The sequence below is a fragment of the Lissotriton helveticus genome, chromosome 8 (assembly GCF_964261635.1).
Source record: "Lissotriton helveticus chromosome 8, aLisHel1.1, whole genome shotgun sequence".
Taxonomy (NCBI): domain Eukaryota; kingdom Metazoa; phylum Chordata; class Amphibia; order Caudata; family Salamandridae; genus Lissotriton; species Lissotriton helveticus.
In genome coordinates, this window is record NC_136069.1 from 723,228,168 (window position 1) to 723,249,811 (window position 21,644).

The window sequence follows — 21,644 nt, forward strand, 5'->3', positions numbered from 1 at the left end:
GGCGATCTATTACAAGTAAGTACACCAGTATGAGTACATTAGATTATGTGGAGAAGTGTGGCTCAATGGTTAGAGGAGGCAGACCATGAAGCAGAGGTCAGACCCGGGACCAGGGTTCAATTCCCGACGCGGCAGGGTCTTGAGCCCAAAATGTCCACGGACTCGATAATTCTTGCTTCGGTGCCTGCTTGAATCACGGGTTCACACTCTGCAACTCCGGGCAATAGCTTGCTTAATCTCCACTATGGCCCCCTGTGGCGGGATGCCTGGCTTTCACCATGGGGGTGCCCAGTACGGGTTATCTCACAGGGAAAAACCAGGACGGGTTCCCAAAGCAAGCGCTTAGAGACCGTTGGTGATAATGCGCTATATAAATATAAATTACAATTACAATGTCACAATTGTGACTAAATAACAAATGCAAAAGAAGGATCCAAGAGCAAAGTTGACAATGTGCTCAACTTCCATGCTGAAACCAGTATTGCAGCTAGTGGCAAAATATGTTTTATTCTTTCTAAAAGACCATAGTTTTGAAATATTACACAAATATTCATTATACTCTGCCACCTTGTACGCAATTAAAGCAGGTGTATAAATGTGGACTTAAGCATTAAACAACAAGTATGATGTATTACACCACCCGTGTGGTAGATTCTGCTAGACAGGCATCACATAACAAATATAATCCACTTTAAAGAGCAACACAACCTCTAGCATCTTCTAAATGACAGATCCTGAGTCAGTGAATCAAGATCTGTGGATACCAATGTGCGCAGGTAGAGAAAGACAAAAGTCTGCTGGGTGAGTGCCATTTCCACAGTTATATTTTTGGGTAGAGGTGGTAAATTGGTAGACTGCAAATGAGTCGTGGGGGCATACCAGCGGTAACCCCAGTGTTATAAGCCAAAGAGGGCACATTAGCCACCTCAGGGGGAAATGAGCTCATACACTGCGATGTAATTGAGACAAGCCATTCGACAAAAAAATCAAGAAGAACTGGAAGAAACAGGGGGTTTATGTGCAAGATTAGAGATGTTACCTCCAGCTTCTACTTAAGGAACTCTTAAGTCTCATTTAATGGCACTCATAGCCTGACAATAGCATTTAACCAATCAGTTATGTAGCCAACCTAGGCAAGCAACCAACCAAACGTTTTCAAGTTGAGACAAACAATTTAACAGTCACTACTCTTGTTTTGCACAGAGCAAGTACTTCTGTTAGAGGTGAACACAATATTCTCATTGTGCAGCAGTTTCATGATTGGAGCATCCAGCATAATAGGTTATCTGAAGCATACCTACAGCCTGTGGAGAAGTCAATGGCTAGCATTCCCTGTATAGTATAATTACAAGCTCAACTGAGGAAGACATATCTGATGTCTCCACCGTCAATTAGCTCAAAGGAGAATTCTTTGCCATCTTTCTTGTGTGGGTCAATGAACTTTTGTAGTTCATCTTACATCTACATGCTGTATTTGAATAAAACTACAGAGGCATTCACCTGCTGAAATAAAAGGCTTACATTTTGAGAAAACGGCTTGTCAAGAATTTCATATTTGCCCATCCCTTTAGTGTATGGCCATACCCCATGTGTTTGGACCTTTACCCTAAAATAGAACAACCAAGACCATTATGGATTATAACATAGGGTAGGAAGAGGGAGGTATAATTTATACTTAATTGACTGGTGCTCAAAACATACTGAAACTGTATTAGGTACCATTGCAAAAAAATTGATTTTTTTTGCAGACCGAGTTAGTCAAACCTAGGATGAAATTAAACTACAATTAATTAAATCAAACAGACATAAACAAAATATTATTCAAATCTGAAGAAAATGACATTACCAGCTCATTGCAGTAGTAGTACATGCAAAGTTACCATTTTATTGAATGATTTCTCCATGGAATTCATCTAAAAACCTAAACATACTAGAATAAGTTATTTATTTAGGCAGAAAGCTAGTAAGTATTGTTTTCATTATCTTTGCACTTCCTCCATCACTGGACAAAATAATGTTGTATGAGTTAGAAAATCAATGACTGCCGAGAGAATGTGTGAAATTATTTATGATTAGGGATGCCCTTGGAGGTAGTACATGGGATAAAGGTAAGTATACCTCTTAAACCCAGCTTTTATATTCAGTTTGACCTTAAGACTCATTTTTAGGTAAATGATAACATGCAGGGCTTTAGTTTTGCAAATGCCATCTTCTCACCAGTAGTTCCAAGAAAATATTTAACTACTTCTAAAAAGTAATTGGTGAAACATGAGAACATAAACAGACCTTTAGGACAGTGAACTAATTCAACAGAGCTAAAAATTGATAGTAATTCTGTAATGGTAAATCATCACGTCTCTCACAGGAATCCCTAATTTGAGGATTAGGCACCCAGTTTTAAGGCTTTCTACCATAATAGTGTTGGGGCAAGTGTTACAAAGAGATTAGTGCAAATCACATTTAATTAGAAGTAAATCTAGCTTTCATTTTACTGCACTATGAGACACAGGTGGGCGTAATTCTTGAGCCATTCTCCGAAATTACCTGTTAGCTTTATAATAAATCTTATGCACTTCAACCCCAAAACATGTGCTCTGAATGTTAACTGGGCACTCATTTTTCCACTATGAGACTACCTCAGTGGTTAAAGAGAAAAATCTCCATACAAAATAATTTAAGGGCTTTGTTAAACGTAACTTGTAACACACTAAATGAAGTTTGAAATTGAAAAGGGTGGATAACGCAATCCTTACATTAAACAAAATCTTGTACTATCCGTACTTAGTTTACGTTTAGCAGCCAGCCCTTTAAAAATGTTGGAGTTTACAGGGAACATTACTTAGGTTTTATATACATACATTATTATCGAATTAGTGCTAGATAGGTAACTAAAAATCAGTTGACTTGTAATCCATTCGGGGGCTGAGATACAAAAGAAAGAAAGCATTAATATTTTAGGATATCAGGACTCCAATACATTCACTATTAAAGGCAGGTTACTGATGTATATGTCAAATAATAATGGTGGGCATAATACATACTTGATGAACACTATAAGTACACTGCCTGAATTGTGCAACCTTATTGGAGTTCAGATATACCTCTTACCATCTATCACTATGGAATATATGAAACAACCATAATAAGCAATCTGGGTGATTAAATGGCTTCAATTTACACCACAAGTTTGTATTAGAAACGGAATCTAAAGCATATGGGAAGTCTATACAGGCTATCTAAAAACTGCTTTATTTATTTATTTATGGGATTTTTAATGAGCAACTAATACCCTAGGGTGTCTTTCTCATTCCACAATATTCATTCTGGAGATGTCTCCTTCAGTTGTTTCCTACACGAACAAAGGCAGTAAAAGTCTCTGCTCTAGAAAAGAGGAAGGGTCTTTGTAGACGGCTGTTACTAGGGTGGAAGTGGAAAGCGGAACCATTTGAGTTTGGTGTGCAACACTCAGTAGCACAATAAAATAGTGCTAATAAGAACGTCCAGCTTTCACAAGACTAGTTTGGTATTTCAAGAGTGACAGCTGGAAGGTAGGTTTTGGCTAGCTCTGCTCCTGCATTAAAAATCGATCCCATACGAACACGCAGTCGTAACCATCACCAGTAGTCTTAACATGGGAGGGCTTAAGAAAATACTAAGAACTGTTACAAAGTTCCCTTCAAAAGAAAAAGTCTTGCATATTTTCACAGTGAAAGGCACCTCTAATGAAGAAAACCTGTGACTACAGATGGTTGGAAAGGCTTACAAAATGACAATAAACGAACAATACAAAGCTTTGACTCTTACCTTTTCGAGTGAGATATTCTGCAACAAGCGCTGCCACATGGACGTAGCACATTGATGCCTAAAACATGAAAGCATGTTAAATCAATTTGTGCCTTTGTTGACTTTCAAACATTGTTAATACTTATTTTCTCAAAAATACTTAAAAAGCAAATCCCACAACTGATAAACAGTTCCATGTTTGCCCTAATGACTACGTAGAGCTTTCTGAATAGGTTGATAACTCTATGAATTATATCCATGCAGTACTCCACTCCGGTTTCAGAACCCTGGAGTGGCTCTCAAACCCACTGTATTAAGATGAAAGAACATTAGCCTGTGGACCAGTGGTAGAGAAGGAAATGTACTCTAAAAGAGACCAATGCATGTGCATAGTGTAACATGTTCTTCAAATAGAACATTCTATTGATGGATGCCGTTTATCCGAACAGAAAGATTAACTGCTATACTAAGTTTCTCAATAGTTTATTAAGTGTATGCTTGAAGCTTTCATCCACCATCTATGTGTATTGCTATTCTACTGATTAAGGAGCAAAACACATTTTCTGATGGATTCTCTACCTTCTTGCACATTACTCTTATGTAGAAATATCCCACAACATCTAACTTATTCAGTCTGGGTGAGTGGTGGCATTGAGCAACTGCACTGGAGGTGCCACTCCAGTTCCACGGACCAACCACACTTGTGATATTAGTTAAGCCCTAATTCTCTATATCATAAAGGCAAATGAAATCCAAAAAATAAGTTTCATTAAAGATGCAAGTATTGAAACTAACTATAACCTCATAACGAGAGCATACAGGAAGGCAGTATCTAACCTGCATATCCATCATAAAAAGTTTACCAAAAGGTAAGTAACTATTTCTTGTAATGGATAGTTCTTACACCAGATTACAATTCAACAGACGCTTACAAATACATCCCAAAACTGTAAGCAGGTCTAAAGAGATAAGTGTCATGTTGAAACCACTCTCTGATAAATATTGCTTTGTTCCTAGCCACCGACATGTCCAATCAGTTGTGCTTTGTAAAAGAGTAAATCAAGACCCACATCTCAGCACAACAAATATTTAAGATAGGCACTCCTTTAAGGAACGTAGCAAAGCAAGTGTTCTCTATTGTCGAGTGACCCTGAATCTATCAAAAGAAAAACATGCATGATGACTGTCTGATAAAAAAGTAACTTATTAGAGGATGGGAGAAGTGGCTAGTAAGTCTATACAAGTTTGACATTATAACATCCGCCTAATGAAGCTCATGGCAGCTAGAAACACCACATTTAACGTAAACATTTTGAAGACACTACAACAGAGGCTAAAATGGTCAATCCATCAAGAAAGAAAAATAACAAGGCATGGTCTCGGTGCATGGCAAAAAAGGGCCTTGATGGAAAAGAAGTTACTAATTCTTTCAAAACATTATCAACACAGTGATCTTGAAGAGGTGCAAAGGGAGACAAATGTACAAAGGCCAACATTACAAGCAAATAACTTTAAACACTGTCAAAAGCAAGGCCATCCCCCAGCACAGCAAATCTGAAAATCTTACAATTACAGCAACAGAATACTGACTTAACTTCATGAGAAATAACATTCTGAAAGCACATTTCATCTGAAAGTATAAGCTACTTTGGTGAAAGATCTTCTAAGGGGGAGGGCTACTTTCATCACATCAGCTGTACGAGATCCATCATTCAAAAGCTTTTCGACCTTCAGACCTGAAGGCATAACATCTACAGGATGAGGTGCAGCACTCGTCCCTTTAGGTATGTTAGCTTATCCACTCTGGCTTGATTAGTAAACAAGCAAGATATCCAGATCATTTAAACATCTGGTCATTTAAACTGAGGAGGGGGTGAAGAAAATATGGCCAAAATATGAAAAATTATCTGACATAGCAAACCATAAACAGCCTGGAAGGAAACTAACTGCTGAAACATTCATTCCTGCATCTGTAGATGTAGATGTAAAAAGATCAATATGTCTGTGGTCACCATTAAGCTTCAATGTTGAGGACATACAGATTCACTTCCCATTTGTGGTTCACAGAGGTGAATCTGCTTGGGAAATCTAGCTACTCCAGGCCATTGGTTGCAAGATGGGACACCGAAAGCGAGACCCCACAGCTATAATGCTGAAAACAAGGTCTCCAGGACCCAACAGTCACAATTTCACACCACCCATCTTGGCGACATAGTACATGCCAGTACGCTGACTCTGAGGTTCTAGACTTACATGACAACACCAGGCAAACCGCTCTCAGCTCCTGTGATATGTTAATATGGCTCTTTCCAAGCAAAGTCCCACTGATTGAAGGATTCTTCAGTTGCGTTACCCAACCTACCAGTAAACCATTCAGCATCAAAAATGTCCTAAATGTCTCCCTCCCAGTCACCTCAGCAAGTTCTTTCTCTTCACCACACATTGGTGCTCTGAGGGTAGACGTCTGGTTACCGGGGTTGAGCACACATCCCTCTCAAATGATTGCAGTGAAATCTCAGTCTCCATTGAATGTGTATCAATTAAAGTTTGGCCTAATAGACCTAGGAGACGTTTGGAGTACAGAGATCTATGAGATACAGGAAAGTGATGGCTGATTCGGATGAAAGTACTCCTGCAAGTTTTGGTCCAGTCGAAGCTAACAACCCAACACCTATTCAGCACCATTGGAATAAATTGACGGTGCTAGAATAATATGAAGGAGTATTTTACTGGGAACCATAGATCAGGCAGGATTTCACAAGTAGCTCACAGATGCTCTCTGTGGAACCAGTGTTTTCACATTTACAAACTAGTTGTGTAGGATAGGAAATATATCTTTCCTACTTTACCTAAAATATTCCTCCACTTCAGTCAGATTTTTGTTTAGATTCTCAAAGCACATGTAAGTCCAAACAGGATCCTGGGCTGGTAGAATGACCGACCACTACAAACTGAGAAACACCCTATGTCATTTCCTGATGGTACTATGAAAGTCTGTGTCTTGAATATACAGGAAAACCAAGGTTTACTGCTTAAAGTATCTCTAGCGGGGAACCACTCAGAACTACTAAAGCTATTGAAATGTGTCGAAACATCATCGATCAAAGATGGGCCTCAAGTATATGCTGTTTTTGCCATCATTAAAACTCGCAGAAAAGATCTCACAGCCTGCTGGAGAATGTCAGAAGGAAGAAAGGGTGGGTATAGGAAGAGAAAGGCTAAATGTGCTACCCTGCCACTTACAGCAAAACATGTTTTATGGAGGGAAATGCTTTGCAGTGGTTTTGAGATGCAGGAGTAGGGATTGCTCAATGTGTGGGGTTCACCTGGTACCCTCAGCCAATTCTTCTAGAAGGGTAAAACAAATGCTCAGCTGCTGAGTCTTTGGCAGCAGTCTTTTAAATGTTGCACAAAGTTATGGCAAAAGGGAGGCGCACTAAACAAAAAGTTATATCAATTGCCGTACTCTACTTCAATTTCATCATGGAATTTTCTGACTTATTCCGAAAGGCATGATCCCAAACAAGGGACATATTCTTCAATTTACTTTTAGTGACAGACGAAACCTGCATAGACTGCGTCGTCTTACCTGTGTAGAACTGCTCCAAATGCATTGAATGTGATATCCATACTACTATTATTATTATAGAAGAGAGAGCTGAAACCTTTGAGGCAGGTAAGCTCAAGAAGTACAGCATCAATCACAACACCTAATACAGCATTGTAAAGGGGAGTTGCAGCAGATGGACATAGGCTATACAGCAGCCCAACATATACTTTGTAAGGGGAAAAAACATTCTGGGGCAAAGTGGTTCGTAGGAGTGGCACCAGCTCAGAGGTGGGCGTGTGAAAAGCAATTATACAGCGTGCGCATAGCGTTTTGGGAGTGCCGTTTCGCATTGTGGGCGTGTGCGGTCTCATACTCACACCTGCAGCATCGGCGTCAGGATAGCGTCCTATCACGTCGGGAGCAGACACTGACGCGGTGTGTAAGTCCCTGGACAACGTCGGGAGCGGACACTGACGCGGTGTGAGGCATGTAAGTGCCCGGACAACGTCGGGACGGGCTGACACTGACGCGGTGTGAGGCATGTAAGTGCCCGGACAACGTCGGGACGGGCTGCTAGTATATATATATATATATATAACATCTGAGTTCTATTGTTTATATATTTACATCAAAGCCTACATGCGCCTCTCTCATGATAGTGGTAAAAGATGAGAAATCATTTCTGAGCTCAGAATAAAGGTGTCGAGAGGCCATTCCAGGCAGGCAATTTTTCAAGCCTTTCTTGTGATCTGCTATTCCAGAAAGAAATAAGTGTAAACATTCATAAGAAGCAGCAAATGGTCTACTTTTGATTGGACATCAGCGTCATCATTGTGGTTAAGGGAAGTTAGCCCCTCACATTCGACTTAAAAGAGAAAAATCTATGGAAGAATTTGGTCTTGAAGACATTGATCATTTTGATTTATTTACTTAAACCAGGACATTGAATATGGGGTTGAATGTGCTGTGCATGGGTTTCAAAGTCTTCACTGGACAAGAAGATGGAGTGAGAGCTTCTGCTTTCATGGCCAAAAATGGCTGAAGCCAGTATAAAGAGGTTGATGCCTCAAAGTAACGTTAATGCTATGTGGAGCCTAGGAAGTGTCATCCACTAAAGGAATTTTGGAGGCCTTAACTGAATAAGTATTTAATCCAGATTAAATTCTAGCATAGAGGACCTGTGATTTATCAAACTGGAGAGGATCAGTGAAGGAAGTAGCATCTTAACCTTCATTTTCTTGTGAATTGTTTAATAGAATTTCAGACAAAGAAGGTACTGAATCAGACATCTACCTCCTCTTTATTGTGCCACAAAAAAGAAGTTCAGCGGGGTCATGATAGAGAACAAACTGGTGGTGAGAGCTCTGGGCGACTAAAAGAGGGGCAAAAGGCATAAGTTTACATGGTCAATGAATGATCAGAAACACGTTCGGATTCCACATCTTAATTGTCTCAGTAAGTATGTGTAAACAGTGTTTGCATGCTTCAGAGACATGGCCTGGGGTCAAACAGCACATATGGCAATGGTGCAGTCTATAACAATATCCTTTGTTTTAAAATGTCCCTTGGCTTTTAAGGCAACCCAAAACCAAAGAAGAAATCAATACAAAACTGTGGAATATGGTTTAAACGGCAGATGTTCTGAAGTCATGAAGCCGGGCACTTTTGACAAAGACCCTGATGTTGCTTTGCGGTTTGTGGCTCTGTGAGTAAAACAGAGGTACATTTCTATATTTAGCCTGGTGCCTAGGGGAATATATGAGAAGATTTAGCCATAAGAATAGCAAGCATCATCGTAAAAGACAGGTTTGAATCACAGAAGGGAGAGACACTCAAATTCAATTTACACTATTACAATTTTCAACAGTTTTGAGATTGTTAATCAGTCTTAAAACAATTCTAATTGGTAAATTGGTTGTCCAGTCTTTCAATTGCAGGCTCCATCTGGACAGTCTAGGGGCTCATGCATTTTAAATAGCATTTTGCTTTGAAATTGAAAGTACATAATTAGCTATGCTTTTTAGATTGCACAAGGAATGTCATCCATCGCTGTGTCGAAATGAAATACTTTGCTGAACGTATCACTAGAGTGTCATACTGAATGCTGGTACTATTAATTAGTAGTAAACACTAACCACAAGCTTTACTTTACCTTTCTAATGAAGCATCGTCTCTGAAAGAAGGTGGGTTTGTATATGCTGTCCACTAATTAAAGTGGGCACCTTGTACCAGTCCACACAACCCTTATGATGTAGGAGGTAAAAGATAACCTTTATTGAAAGCTATCCTAGTGGTAGCTATGGAGGGCAGCCTTCAGGCTTAATCTTGAAGGAATGTAAAGCAGCATGTTTCACCAGAATATCCTAATGACTAAATGAAAGGAGAACCACACAGTGTTTATATAAAAATATGTATTTATTAATATAACTATCTCTACTAATCTCTATGTGAGACTAGGGCATAAAGCACACAATACTGAACCAATAGAACATTCTTAAATAGCACAATACACAGCGGGCTCAGGGGGGAGACTGAACCATATACTAAAAAAATGGTATAACATCAACGACTTGACTAGACACTGTGCCTAGAGCACATAGAATCGCTGGGACCCCAAGGAACCACCCAGAGGAGTGACACAGGGAACCCACGGAGGACAGGTGCAGTGAGGAAACACAGACGCATGCTCCGTACAACTCCATGGGAAAGTTGTGGTTGAAAATGTAAAGTTTAAGGACACTTCTAAGAGGACTTCGAGAAACGTTTTGGAACATAGGAGGTTCTAAGGCCAGCCCACCAGTGAGTACCGGGGTACCCGTGTTACCTACCACAGAGGAGCCGGGTGCATAGGGGTCAAGTGGTGTTGGAGACCTTCGTCGTTTTCAATGGAGAGCTGCAAAGAAGTACTTGTGCCAGGAAGGCAAAGAGTGTCCGGTGGAAACCAAGCCTGGATTCAAGGCGAGAGGAGCCTGAAAGCAGAGGGGACAGAATCTGGGTCACGTCGGTGACCAGGGGCTCGGTAGTCGAATGCCCACTGATGTCGGGTGCTTCAGATGAGAAGAAGGGTTGCTTGACTCTGCAGCCACGGGACCAGGAGACGTCGAGGACGACCAGGATCCGGAGGTGAGCTGTCCCACGAAGGATGTAGAGTGCTGAGGGGTCAATGTCCGGCTGGAGCACCAACAAGCCTTGGCAAATGCAACCCACGCGGTCAGAGGAAGCAGGTTACAGAGTGGACGCAGGTTACAGAGTGGACCAGCAAGGTCCAGGGGACTCTCCAAGCAATGGGGAGTCCGTGCATGTCTGGAGCAACCAGGTAAGCCCAAGAGTTAACAAGGTGACCCATGCCAGGACCCACAGGCCAAAGGACCAGGGATTGCAAGGAGACCTCAAGCAAATCTGCAAAGCACCAGCCCACAGGACACTCGGAGAGTGGAGGCCGCAAATACTGCTCGGGGTCGGGACTACACGGAGTCCAAAGCACAGGCTAAGGAATCGTCACTAAGCATATGCAACTGCAAATGTATGCAGTGCACAGGGGTTCGTTTGGGTTGCACGGTCTCCACGAGGGATACTGGTCTCAGAGTCACTGAGAAGGCAGATTGACCTCAGGGACCTTCGGGAACCTACCTCCTGTGTTGCTGAAATCTTCAGAGTCCTCAGGAGCTCAGGAGAAGCAACCGTCATATGCGTTTAGGTGCCTGCTTTTGCAGGAGAGTAACTCCTTTTCAGTCGTCCAGCATCGTGCAGGCAGTTGAAGTACTTGGTTTCTTCTTAGCAGAATCTTGTTCAGGTTAAATCTAAAGTCCTATAGTCAGGTAACCCACTTTATACCCATGGGAAGGGGTTGGAAAGATTATGTGGACCCTCCTAGGGGAGGGGCAGGACAGAGGGGTGGGTACACCCATGTCCTTTGTCCGGTTTCACGCCAGAGCAGGAGCCTATGGCTCCCAGAACTGGTTCGAGCTGGACTATGCACAGCGACACCAAATGTGCCCCCAGTGCAGACTTTGCGGCACTCAAGGAGTGCATCCACCCAGTCCCAATGCACTAAATCCTGTCTGGGAGGTGGTGACACCTCCCGTGACAGGACGCCTATTGTCATGCCTTCCTCTGCGCGAGCTTGGCTCAGCAGCAGGAGGGCAGACCTGTGTCTGCGGCTGGCAGCATCCATTTTGTGCTGCCCAGGTGGAGAAAGCTGGTACTGGGTAGACCGGTGACCCACAGTAGTGGTACCAGAAGGGTGGAATCATACCTCACACACCAGTTACTGGTGTTAAGGTATGATTACAAGGTGTTTGACACCAAACACGACATGTTTCTAAGCAGCCGTTTTAAAGTTAGCATTTACCTTGAGGCTATAATGCACTTAAACATATATGTCTGGCTGCATAACATACAGCCCCGGAGAATGGTCTCCGAAGGCTGCAGAGGGGCTCTGCTCATGCAGGGGCACCCTGTCACGTAAAACCCAGCACTCTGCCTTCAGGATTGTTAAGGCCTGCCGTAGGGGTGACTGATAGGTATTTAAGTGTAGTGATTTAGATAGATATTGTGAACCTGTATCTCAGTAAGTGGTGCAAGCACCCTCTTACACAGTCTGCAGTAGCAGGCCTGTCATGTCAATTTGGATGGCCTCTCAGGGGTGGCATAATACATGCTGCAGCCCATGGGAGGCCCCTGGGGTACCTATGCCCTGGATACATGGTGTACCATATACTAGGGACTGTTAAGGGTACCCCAGTATCTAATCTGGAGTGTACCTAAAGTACATGCATTGCAATTTAAGGGAGAAAGCAGATAGACTGTGGTCCTGGATAGCAGGATCCCAGTCAGACTAGGCCAAAAACAGTGTGACATCAGCAACAATTGGGGGTAACCAGAAGAAGCAGATACTACTTTCCTACAGTCTCTTGAAGCAATCTTATCAGTATCTTGCAAGATACATCTAAGGAACTTTTTATAAGCTTTGTATTTGGGATTTTTCTCAATGAAACATAAGTTAGGCCAGTGTATTTGTGCATCCAGCAACTTGTTATGCAAAACAATTTTCTGGCCTGCAGATTTGCAATAAATCCCAATTGCAAAAGTCCTGTTCATTTTTAATGAATTCTATTTAAGTGTTCAATCAACATTCTATTTTCTATTGTTGAGTTTTCTATAACAAAATATTCTGTAGTTTTAGTTGTGTAACTTTAGATCAGCCTTCCAAACTTCTCATAGTTTAAAGAGGGGCTTTCATAATTAAACAAACATGCTATTCTGCAATCTCTTCAAGAAAACGTGCTCCACCTCTCATTGTTGCAATAATAAATACATTCTGCACAGATTTGACCCACCATACAATGTGCCATAACAATTATAAGTAGCGTTTAAGGGTTTAACATTCTTCTTGTGTAATGCAGAAAAATTGATCATATAAACAACATATTTCAATGCAGAGCTATTCTGGTAGTTGGGATCTGATGAAGGAATGGAATGTGGTTGACTGGCTCAAAGGAAGCAACATAGACAACATCAGTCTTATCTAGATTTAAATATTTAAAGGTTACTTATCAAAATATATCTGGTTATCTCTTACTGCCAGAAGAATGAATATAGAAGACCAGATTTCCTCCATTTTGCATAGACACAGTTTTCTAACAAGGTGCTCCTGATTTGCTATTAGAAGGGGGTCACCGTCTGCTTTAGCGCCGTTTGGCAAAGATATTTTCTCTGTTTGAGATGACACCTGAGTACCTTTAGTGATGATCATAATTGCCTCAGAATGGCATAAAGGCTTACAGCTTGCAAAGAAAGGCAGTAAAGGGAAAACAGACACTTGACTTGAACAACCAAAATTGAAGAGCACTTCTAATAGAGTACTTTGCCTCTGCACTGATTGGCAGCAGTAAATGTCCAAGGCTCGAGTGGGTTATTCCGCCTCAAAAACTTGCCCTCAAGACAACAGGTTCTTCAAGAGTGCATTCCTGTATGGATGTCCCAGTAAATCTCAAAACCCTACATATAGACCAGTGGCGATCCTCTGCTAGGGTGGAGGAGCGTCGCCCCACTGCTTTTTGCAGTGTAAAAAAAGGTAAAATAAAATGATATGAATTTGACCTTATTATTATTTTATTTGTTCCTGCTGCTGCGACTTGTAGGGGCGGGCGGATCTGCTCTGGTCTCAGAGCAGGGGGGAGGAGTGGTGGGCCCTCTGTGAGTGCACAATGACTGATTGGCCGGCCCTCTCAGGCTGGCCAAACAGCCATGCCTACTTTGCATGTTCTCTGCCCAGGCTGCATTACAGCCTGGGTGGAGAACATGCCCAGGCTTCCATTGCCTGGCTGAGAGTCGAATTACGGCACTCCGACCAATTGCAGCGTAGTGATTGGCTATGAGGAGCCAGTGAGGCCAGGTGCTTCCTCTTCCTGCTTGCACAGAAGACGCCAGGACGAGGGCGGAGGAGAGGCAGTGGCTGATCAGCCGGCTGCCAAGGAATTTTTTTTAACCCCCCCCCCCTACTGCTGCTTCCCGGGAGCAGCCGCCACTGAAATAGACAAACAAGCCTGAGCAAATTATGTCACTGAAACTCAACACCACCTGAATGAACAGGTCTTAAAAACACATTGTGAAGACACATTTAGCCAAACACTATTTTACAGACTATTTCAAGGCAAAGCAATGTCGCTGTATTACTCTTGTACTTTCTATTAGCCTGATTTATGCATAACCCTTGACCAACCACTACTATGTCACATATTTTAATATTATCTACTTGCATTTAAGAGTAAGTCAAAAATTTGCTTTGTTTTGTACCTCAGAAAAATCCCCATTTTTTACATGAATTTTGGCCATGCTATCCAACCAGGTCTTTCTGAGTTCAGGGGTGCTGGCGTATGACTTTGCCAAACTATACTGGAGATCCACTAGCATTTCAGGGTCATTCTCATGCTCCTTCATTTGTGCCGTTGCCATCAATACTGTACGGATGCGTTTAGTCAAGTCCTTCACATCCGAGGAAAAGGAAGTGTGCTAAAACAAAAAAAAAAGCATATTCACTTGTGTGAATGATCATAACATACATTACATGCAAAGTTCATAACACATATTCCATAAGTAAACAAGCGAAAACAAATAATGTATATAGAACTCCTAGGGAGAGACGATTCTGGAAATTCATCATAGATTCAGCCCCTCCTAGACCAACATTTGACACAACCCTTTAAAACCATTTGCATTAATTTAATAATTCAGCTTTAGAGGAAACGTATACACATAAAAAACACATTAAGGATTTAAAGATTTGCAAAGTATCGGTAAGTGTTGATTCATGGACAACAAATGTTACCAAAGTGCAAACATTCAGATATAACACCTGGACATTTTGGGTGAGACAACAAAAGGTAAAGTACTCACTCCTTCTGCCCATCCGAGTAAGTCAATTTGTTAATATGTATCCACTTTTCTAATTCTCACCTCCACACTGTGTGTATAATTGCGAACATGAAAAATATCTCCCCTGCATCAATAACCATCTTTAAATGGATACCAAATTGTTCACTGTAGTAAGATGTATTGTGAATCCAAACAGTAATATATTCTTGAATCCTGCCCAACACTAGGCTTGCTCCAAAAACTCTTTACCCCAGGTTTGTGATCAATAAAGCACAGCTGAAAAATGCATCACTAAACTAAGATAGTTTTAGAAAGAGATTTAAAGCTATTCACACAATTCTGGTGAGATAGTGCTTTGGTTTTCATAAACAAATTACAAATTACTCACAGAGACTAGTATATGAAAATTTTAGAGCGCTGAAAACACATCATATTAGCAAAAGGAATGCACGACAAAGACAGGCGCATAATGTCAAGTAAGTTTACACTGTAACTCTTCATGAGAAGTAGCACCATTAGTTAATGAACTTTTAATCTTCCAATTAAAAGTAAAAAGTAATAGTTCACTTCCAAAGACTTAAATCAATCATGGCTCAAAACACCCACATACGTGAATGGTCACTGATATTATAGTTGGTGTGCAATATATATGAAACTTTGATGTCTTGCAAATTCTTATTTTTATGAAGCAGAACTGTACACAGCAGTACAATGACAAGCACGGCATGGGATTGTACTCCGCATAACATAATATATAATTTAAGGATATGCTCACACTGTCAAAAGTATATCAGTAAAAGAACTGACTAATTGGATACATTAACTGTCCATTCATATATTAATCACTGTAATCCTTTAGTAAATTCAGAGAACCTTTCACATGCCTATTAAAACAATGACAGGCAAAGCCAATAGGTCAAGTCTGGGCAAGAGTGCAATTCTTTTAATGTTTTGTTTGGCAAACACATGCAATATGGAAAAAAGAAATTGGAATAAATATTAAAATAAAGAAGTGGGCCAGCATCCCTGGCAAACTAATCCTGACACTGAAGCGCCAACCTTTTCTTTTTCAGACTGTTGTGCACATGTGATCCTGCAAAATGCTGACACTCACAGTGCAAGAGAGCCAATGGCCAAATTGGGCTGATCCAATGAACCATTTTGTAAGATGTGGTGAGCAGAAGCAAAATGTGAATGATGCTTTAATACAGCAATAGATGAAGAGAGCTGACCGAAAGCCCCAGTATGAATGTTATGTAGGTATGTATTTTTACTATGAAATGTTTTAAAAACATGAGGCTGGGGTGGCCAGACCTACAAATGAACCTTTGCTATTCTCACATAGCTTATTATAAATCCCAAACTTTGACCACACTCTCAGCACCTCACCAATGACTTTTGTTTGCATGATGCAGTATGGGATAGTACCCTTCATCAAGACAATCTAAACGTAAAAAAGAGACCCTTGCTTAGCATTGTTTTTGAACTATGAAATGGCTGCCAAATTTCCTTTTCATTCACCCACATTCAACTGTGCTGATGCTAAAGAGACAAAGTCCTAGAGCACAATGCAGGGAAAATATCCTAGAGTAACACTACTAGAAGAATACCAGGCTAGCGTTTGAACATCGAAACAGAAGAGGTTGTCGCTCTTATACCAGTCTGTTGGAAAAAGTTTATATAGGAAAAACGTCTATATAGGAAAACACCCCAGTGAGTGAACAGCCGATTGGAGTTCTTGTCTGCGAGAGGTAAAGATCGTGTGTGTTTCTGCAATCCTTCTCTAATCACTCTTATGTTAATTCAGAATTGAGTGCAGAGCTGCACTGCAGAGATGTGTACTACTAGACCAGTCACTGCTCTGGCAACATACTGCCTCTGTAGAGTTTGCTATGGGATTAGTTAACCCTTTCACTGCTGGGGTGTTCAGGCACTCTGTGCTGGAGCTTTCCTTTAAAAATAAAAAAATAAAAAAGCAATGTTGATTTGTTTAAACACAGGTACCTCCTTGTTTTCTTAGTTCGCAATAACAAACTATGTGCTTTTTATTTTCCAGACCGTTCTAGACAATGTCTTGTTACCATCTCAGCATCCAACATAGCATTGCAGCTTGAAGATACGATAAAAAAATGAGCAGTTTCATTTTATTTAACACATTTTCTCAATATTGTGTTGCATTTCTCAAATGGACAAACATAAATCACAGAACAGAAACCAAGAAAATGTTACCCAGAATGCCGTAAGCCTAGCAATACCAAATATATGTGGGGTTTCTAGGGAATTTTCATGTGGAATGACTGCAATATTTAAACCCCCACATGCAAGAGGAATAGGAATCCAAAACATGTCTCTGAATGCAGGTCTAGTCCATCTCAAAACCTAGAACGTTTCAGGAGCCATGACAATATTCCCAACGAAAGTTGGAAAAAGATGTGGAAAATGTTACTAACAATTTTGATGCACGGGTATCACCAGTTATACCAAGGACTTCATCAAATCCAAGAAGCCAGTACCCTTGTTACACAAGCTGGCACTTCGGTTACTTTGCTTTTACAGCTAATCGGGTTCTCTTAATGTAGCAAAGATTTGACAATCTGTGAAAATAACTTTTAAATCCAATTGACTTTGATTTGATCTTTTGGAAAAGAAATAAATATAATGCACAACAACACTTACCTTAATAAGCCTATCACTGTTTGCACAGTTGTTAATGATGGACAGAGACTGCTGGAACCTGGTGCCGCCAATTCCTACAACATCTGCTATCAATTGACTAACGGAGATGATGACCTTGTAAAAAAACAAAACATAATGATCAAATATCGTCAATTCAGCACTTAAAACTGTTCAGCAGTTATTACTTCCAACAGCGGTATGTCTAGGTCTAGAAATTCAACATGGATAAAACAGGGTAGAAAGTAGTTGGCTCCATGGGAGTTAGGGCCTACACTGGCTTTACACTTCTGGCCACCATCATATGAACACGTTCTACAGATGGGAACTGCAGATTTATCAAATTATAGAAACCTTCCAGTATCAGGCCATTTATACAATTCTGAGTACTAGAAGGAACTCCTAGCATAGTTCATAAATGGGCACAACTGCTCAACCACAGTATGGATTTAAAGCTTTATGGGAGTTTAAAAACACCCCTAGACAGCTTCTGTCAGAACACCTTTTCAGAGGGCCACCGGGAAAGCAAGTGCTACTGGCCTAACCATGATATGCGCCACAATGATAATGTGCATCAAAAGGTTAGCTCATGGCTCCCAGCCCTACTCTTTATGGTTCTGTTTTCAGCCACATCTCCTTCATGAGATGTGCCACGGCCTCTTTCTTGTGACCTTTCACTGAATCAAACAGGACACTTTAAAGTGTGCAATGGAGGGCTTATCCTCACCAGTGTGTGTCACCAGTGTGTGTCCCCACTCAGCTTACAGGGAAGTGGCAATGCACAAATCTGTCTGAGGGGATCTCTCAACCTCCACTCCATGTTTCACCATGCAGGCCTGGGTCTCCCAAAATGGAACCAAGGGCCATCCATGTATTGTACCACTCACAGGCACACATACACCCAGTGAATGTAATCAGTATACTCTCACTGCACAGTACTGCATTCGCCATGTACTATACCATTCAGAGGCACCCATACATTTGGCTTTTGCATTCAACAGGCAAGCACTGCCCAGCGCTACATCATTCAGGTACTTAACCACTCTCAGACACATGGATGTCCAGCACATGCATATACCATGCACACACTACTTAGTACTGCATTGTCCCGGTATGGGACTCTCCCAAGGTACACATACCCCCCGCGCACATACATCACTGCTGCACTGCACAGCACTTCACATCAACTTGATGTAGGCTATCAGTGAGTTAAGCACACAGTAGCAGTACTTTAAAAAGTGAATGAGCATGTAGACCTCATTCCAGTGACACAGGTAAAAAACGGTCTTGTTCACTCCTGCTGATCACTACACGGTATGCTGCCACCACTGCACTCATTGTGCTTAACTCCTGGTGAAGGCAGTAGCCTTCCATGTCTACAAGGGTAGCGCTTTGGGCGCCCCTCTCAGTTCAACAAGACCGCACTCCGTGAGACAGGCCTATGTCATGGCACACACACATGATTAAGTGTTCAACCATAAAAACAAAGTCCTAAGGTGCAGCTGATCTACATCTACAGTTCACATTTTGAAGTGTGCCTGTATGAACACTATACAAGATGTTACATAGTTTCTGTATGTGATGGGGCCGTGGACAGCCAGCGATGGAGTGAGTCGCACTCCATCGGAACTCCGTCCTGCTGCATTGGAGAGGCCATCTGAGACCAGAAGGGGTGGTGTTCAAAGCAAAATGGCAGCCGTTGCTTGATATTTACTCAACTGTCTTTCGGCCGGACTGGTGTAGAGGTGCACTGTGGGACTCAGTTCATGGACTTGAGATTGGCTATGAGTCGGGGAGGGCTGATAATGTTTATCCTGTGGAATGTCTGTGGGGGCATGCACCTGGGAATCATACTCTGCTTACTGCAGCTTGTTGGATGGGGGAAGACGACAAAATCATCAGTTCTGTTCTCCCCTTGAGGTTTCTGTGGGTGCACCCACATATGTGTGCCTGTTGGCTGGCTGTTTGGATGGAGAGGGGGGGGGGGTTGCCCTGCTTGACCTGGGGTGTGGGAGTTGGGGTGTTTGCTGTTTTTTGTTGGGGAGCAGGATTGGATGTGTGCCTCAAGTGAGAACTCCTTTTTGTGAGAACACATGCAGTGCCGCCATAGTTTGGTATTCTTCCTATGTTCAATGGCACCCTCCGTGACATATAAAGTATCATTATGGAATATCAGTGGGATGCACACTATGGTTAAACGGCATAAGGTCTTCACATATCTCAACAGGCAAGGGGTGCAGATAGGTATTGTGATTTTAGGGGTGAAAGGTCCCGTTCCCTTACTGGCTGAGTATTGAGCGATAATTCTTGTTCTGATGCTTGCCCTTGACAGGGGGATACCACTAACCCCCTAATGTATATAAGGTTCAGCAAGGTTGTAAGGGGGGCAAGATAGGTTTCTCTTAATTATTTAGGAAAAAATTCCAATGAGACCATGGTTCATGGTGCAGGGATGCAGATAGTGCTGCTTCAGGAAACACACCTCCTGGCTAACGAAGGGGCAGCGTAACAGTGTAGATGGAGAGGGCAGGATTATTTCACAAAGTAGTCCACTTTTGTAAGGGGAGTCCTAGTGTGGGTGAGACCTGGGATCCCCTTCCAGCATACTAGACATCTGATCAATCGGGCGGGCCGATTTGTAGCGGTCACTGGACGATTAAATGGCCGAGATATTATTACAGGTAGTATTTATGGCCCAGATGTGGATCAAAGGTCCTTTCTAGCTGAGTTTTCAAGAGTATTAGCACCTCATCTGGTAGGTCAGGTCCTCCTGTGAGAGGACTATAATTGTGTGGCTGACCCTGCCGTGGACCATTCCCAGCCCCTGTTGAGGGACTCCTCAATAAACAAAGCGACCATTACAGGCAGCTGCGTTGTGATATGCTGACACCGCTAGACAATCTACGAGCCCGCTAGGAAGAGGACATGGGGATCTCCATCACAGAGGACAGGTAGGTCCCTTGTAGCCCGCATGCCTAAAGTATCAATGAATGTGCGATTTAAGAAAATTCATTTTTGTGTATTCCACAGGGCATACTTCACCCCAGGGAAGATTAATAGATATTTTGCAGTAGATGAAGCAAAATGCCCCGGCGACTGTGAGGTTGGAACCAACTCTCTCAACATGTTATGTTGATGCCTGAGATTGTTGGATTATTGGGAGACCATTACGGAGGTCATGGCTGAGGTTACAGAATGGGAGGTACAATGCACTCCTAGTTACTCCCTCTTACATTGGTTCCCACACACTGCTAAGACTAAGACCACAAGCAAGTTTCTGGATCTAGCCCGGTTTTTGGCGAAAAGGGAAATAGCCAGGAACTGAAGGCTCCGGAGGGGCGAGAGGTATAGTCTGGAGAAAAGAACTGACAAGATGGGTTGGGTATGAAGGGGCAGTGTGAATCCGAGAGGGCAGGGATCACTAGAGATGGCCAGAGCATGGGAGGCCTTAGTAGAGGCATTGCAGCACCCTGACCCCTCATCATTGGAAGAGATGCTGAGCACCCCCTGAACAAGCACTGTTGCACAAATGAGAGGGACCAGGTTCCTACACCCAGGTTATGCATGCAGAGGAGGAGATTGGTAACGAGGCTACCTTGAGGCCTGAGATAGTGCACGGACTGCTCTTTAGATATAAGCACAGGGATGATGTAGCACACGCAATTGCAAGGATGGACGCGGCACAGGCAAGGGGGAGGGGGGTTGGTTGGGGTGATGGAAATATTTGAATTGGGGGATGTTTGCTGTCACCAGCCTTTGAGGGCGTTGACTGCATAATGTTGTTAAAGATGCATAATGCCTGGCTCTTCATCAGCAGTTTTACATAATGTACACAATCACATGTTGATAATATGTATATGTGCTAACTATGGACATGATAGGGCATTGAATGCCTGAAATGCATTGGGAGATGCTGATTGACAAACGCTGTTAAATTTACATTTATGGATTTACGATATGACTAATACAATATCGTCCCTGTGAATAAAAGCTCATCTATTCACATGAAGATTGGAGTAACTTTTTTAGTCTATAGTTGTATCAACAACCTCACTATACCGCCCCGCGCGATTTCCCACTGTGCTCACGGGGATGGTGACTGAGGCAATGCTACATTGCCTAACTATGGACATGAACATGAGCGCTTGGGAATACCAGGCTTTAAGGTAAACATATGGCTGTATGATGTCACTTGATTTAAAAATGCAATGAAATTGGTTTACTAACAAAAGAAACAGTTTCCTTAAGCAACAAAAATTGA

General features: G+C 42.0%; 1 protein-coding gene across 9 annotated transcripts in view; it reads right to left on the reverse strand.

The window, feature by feature from the left end:
• The window catches only part of DOCK9 (dedicator of cytokinesis 9), a 1,161,971-nt gene that overhangs the window by 182,581 nt on the left and 957,746 nt on the right, over nt 1–21,644 (reverse strand). For all 9 annotated transcript variants that reach the window (XM_078657525.1, XM_078657521.1, XM_078657523.1 and 6 more), the window contains exons 42-44: nt 17,387–17,500; nt 14,132–14,347; nt 3,805–3,862 (exon numbers count right to left, since the gene is read on the reverse strand). In XM_078657525.1, coding sequence (XP_078513651.1) covers nt 3,805–3,862; nt 14,132–14,347; nt 17,387–17,500 — 388 coding nt within the window. The remainder of the gene's footprint in view (nt 1–3,804; nt 3,863–14,131; nt 14,348–17,386; nt 17,501–21,644) is intronic.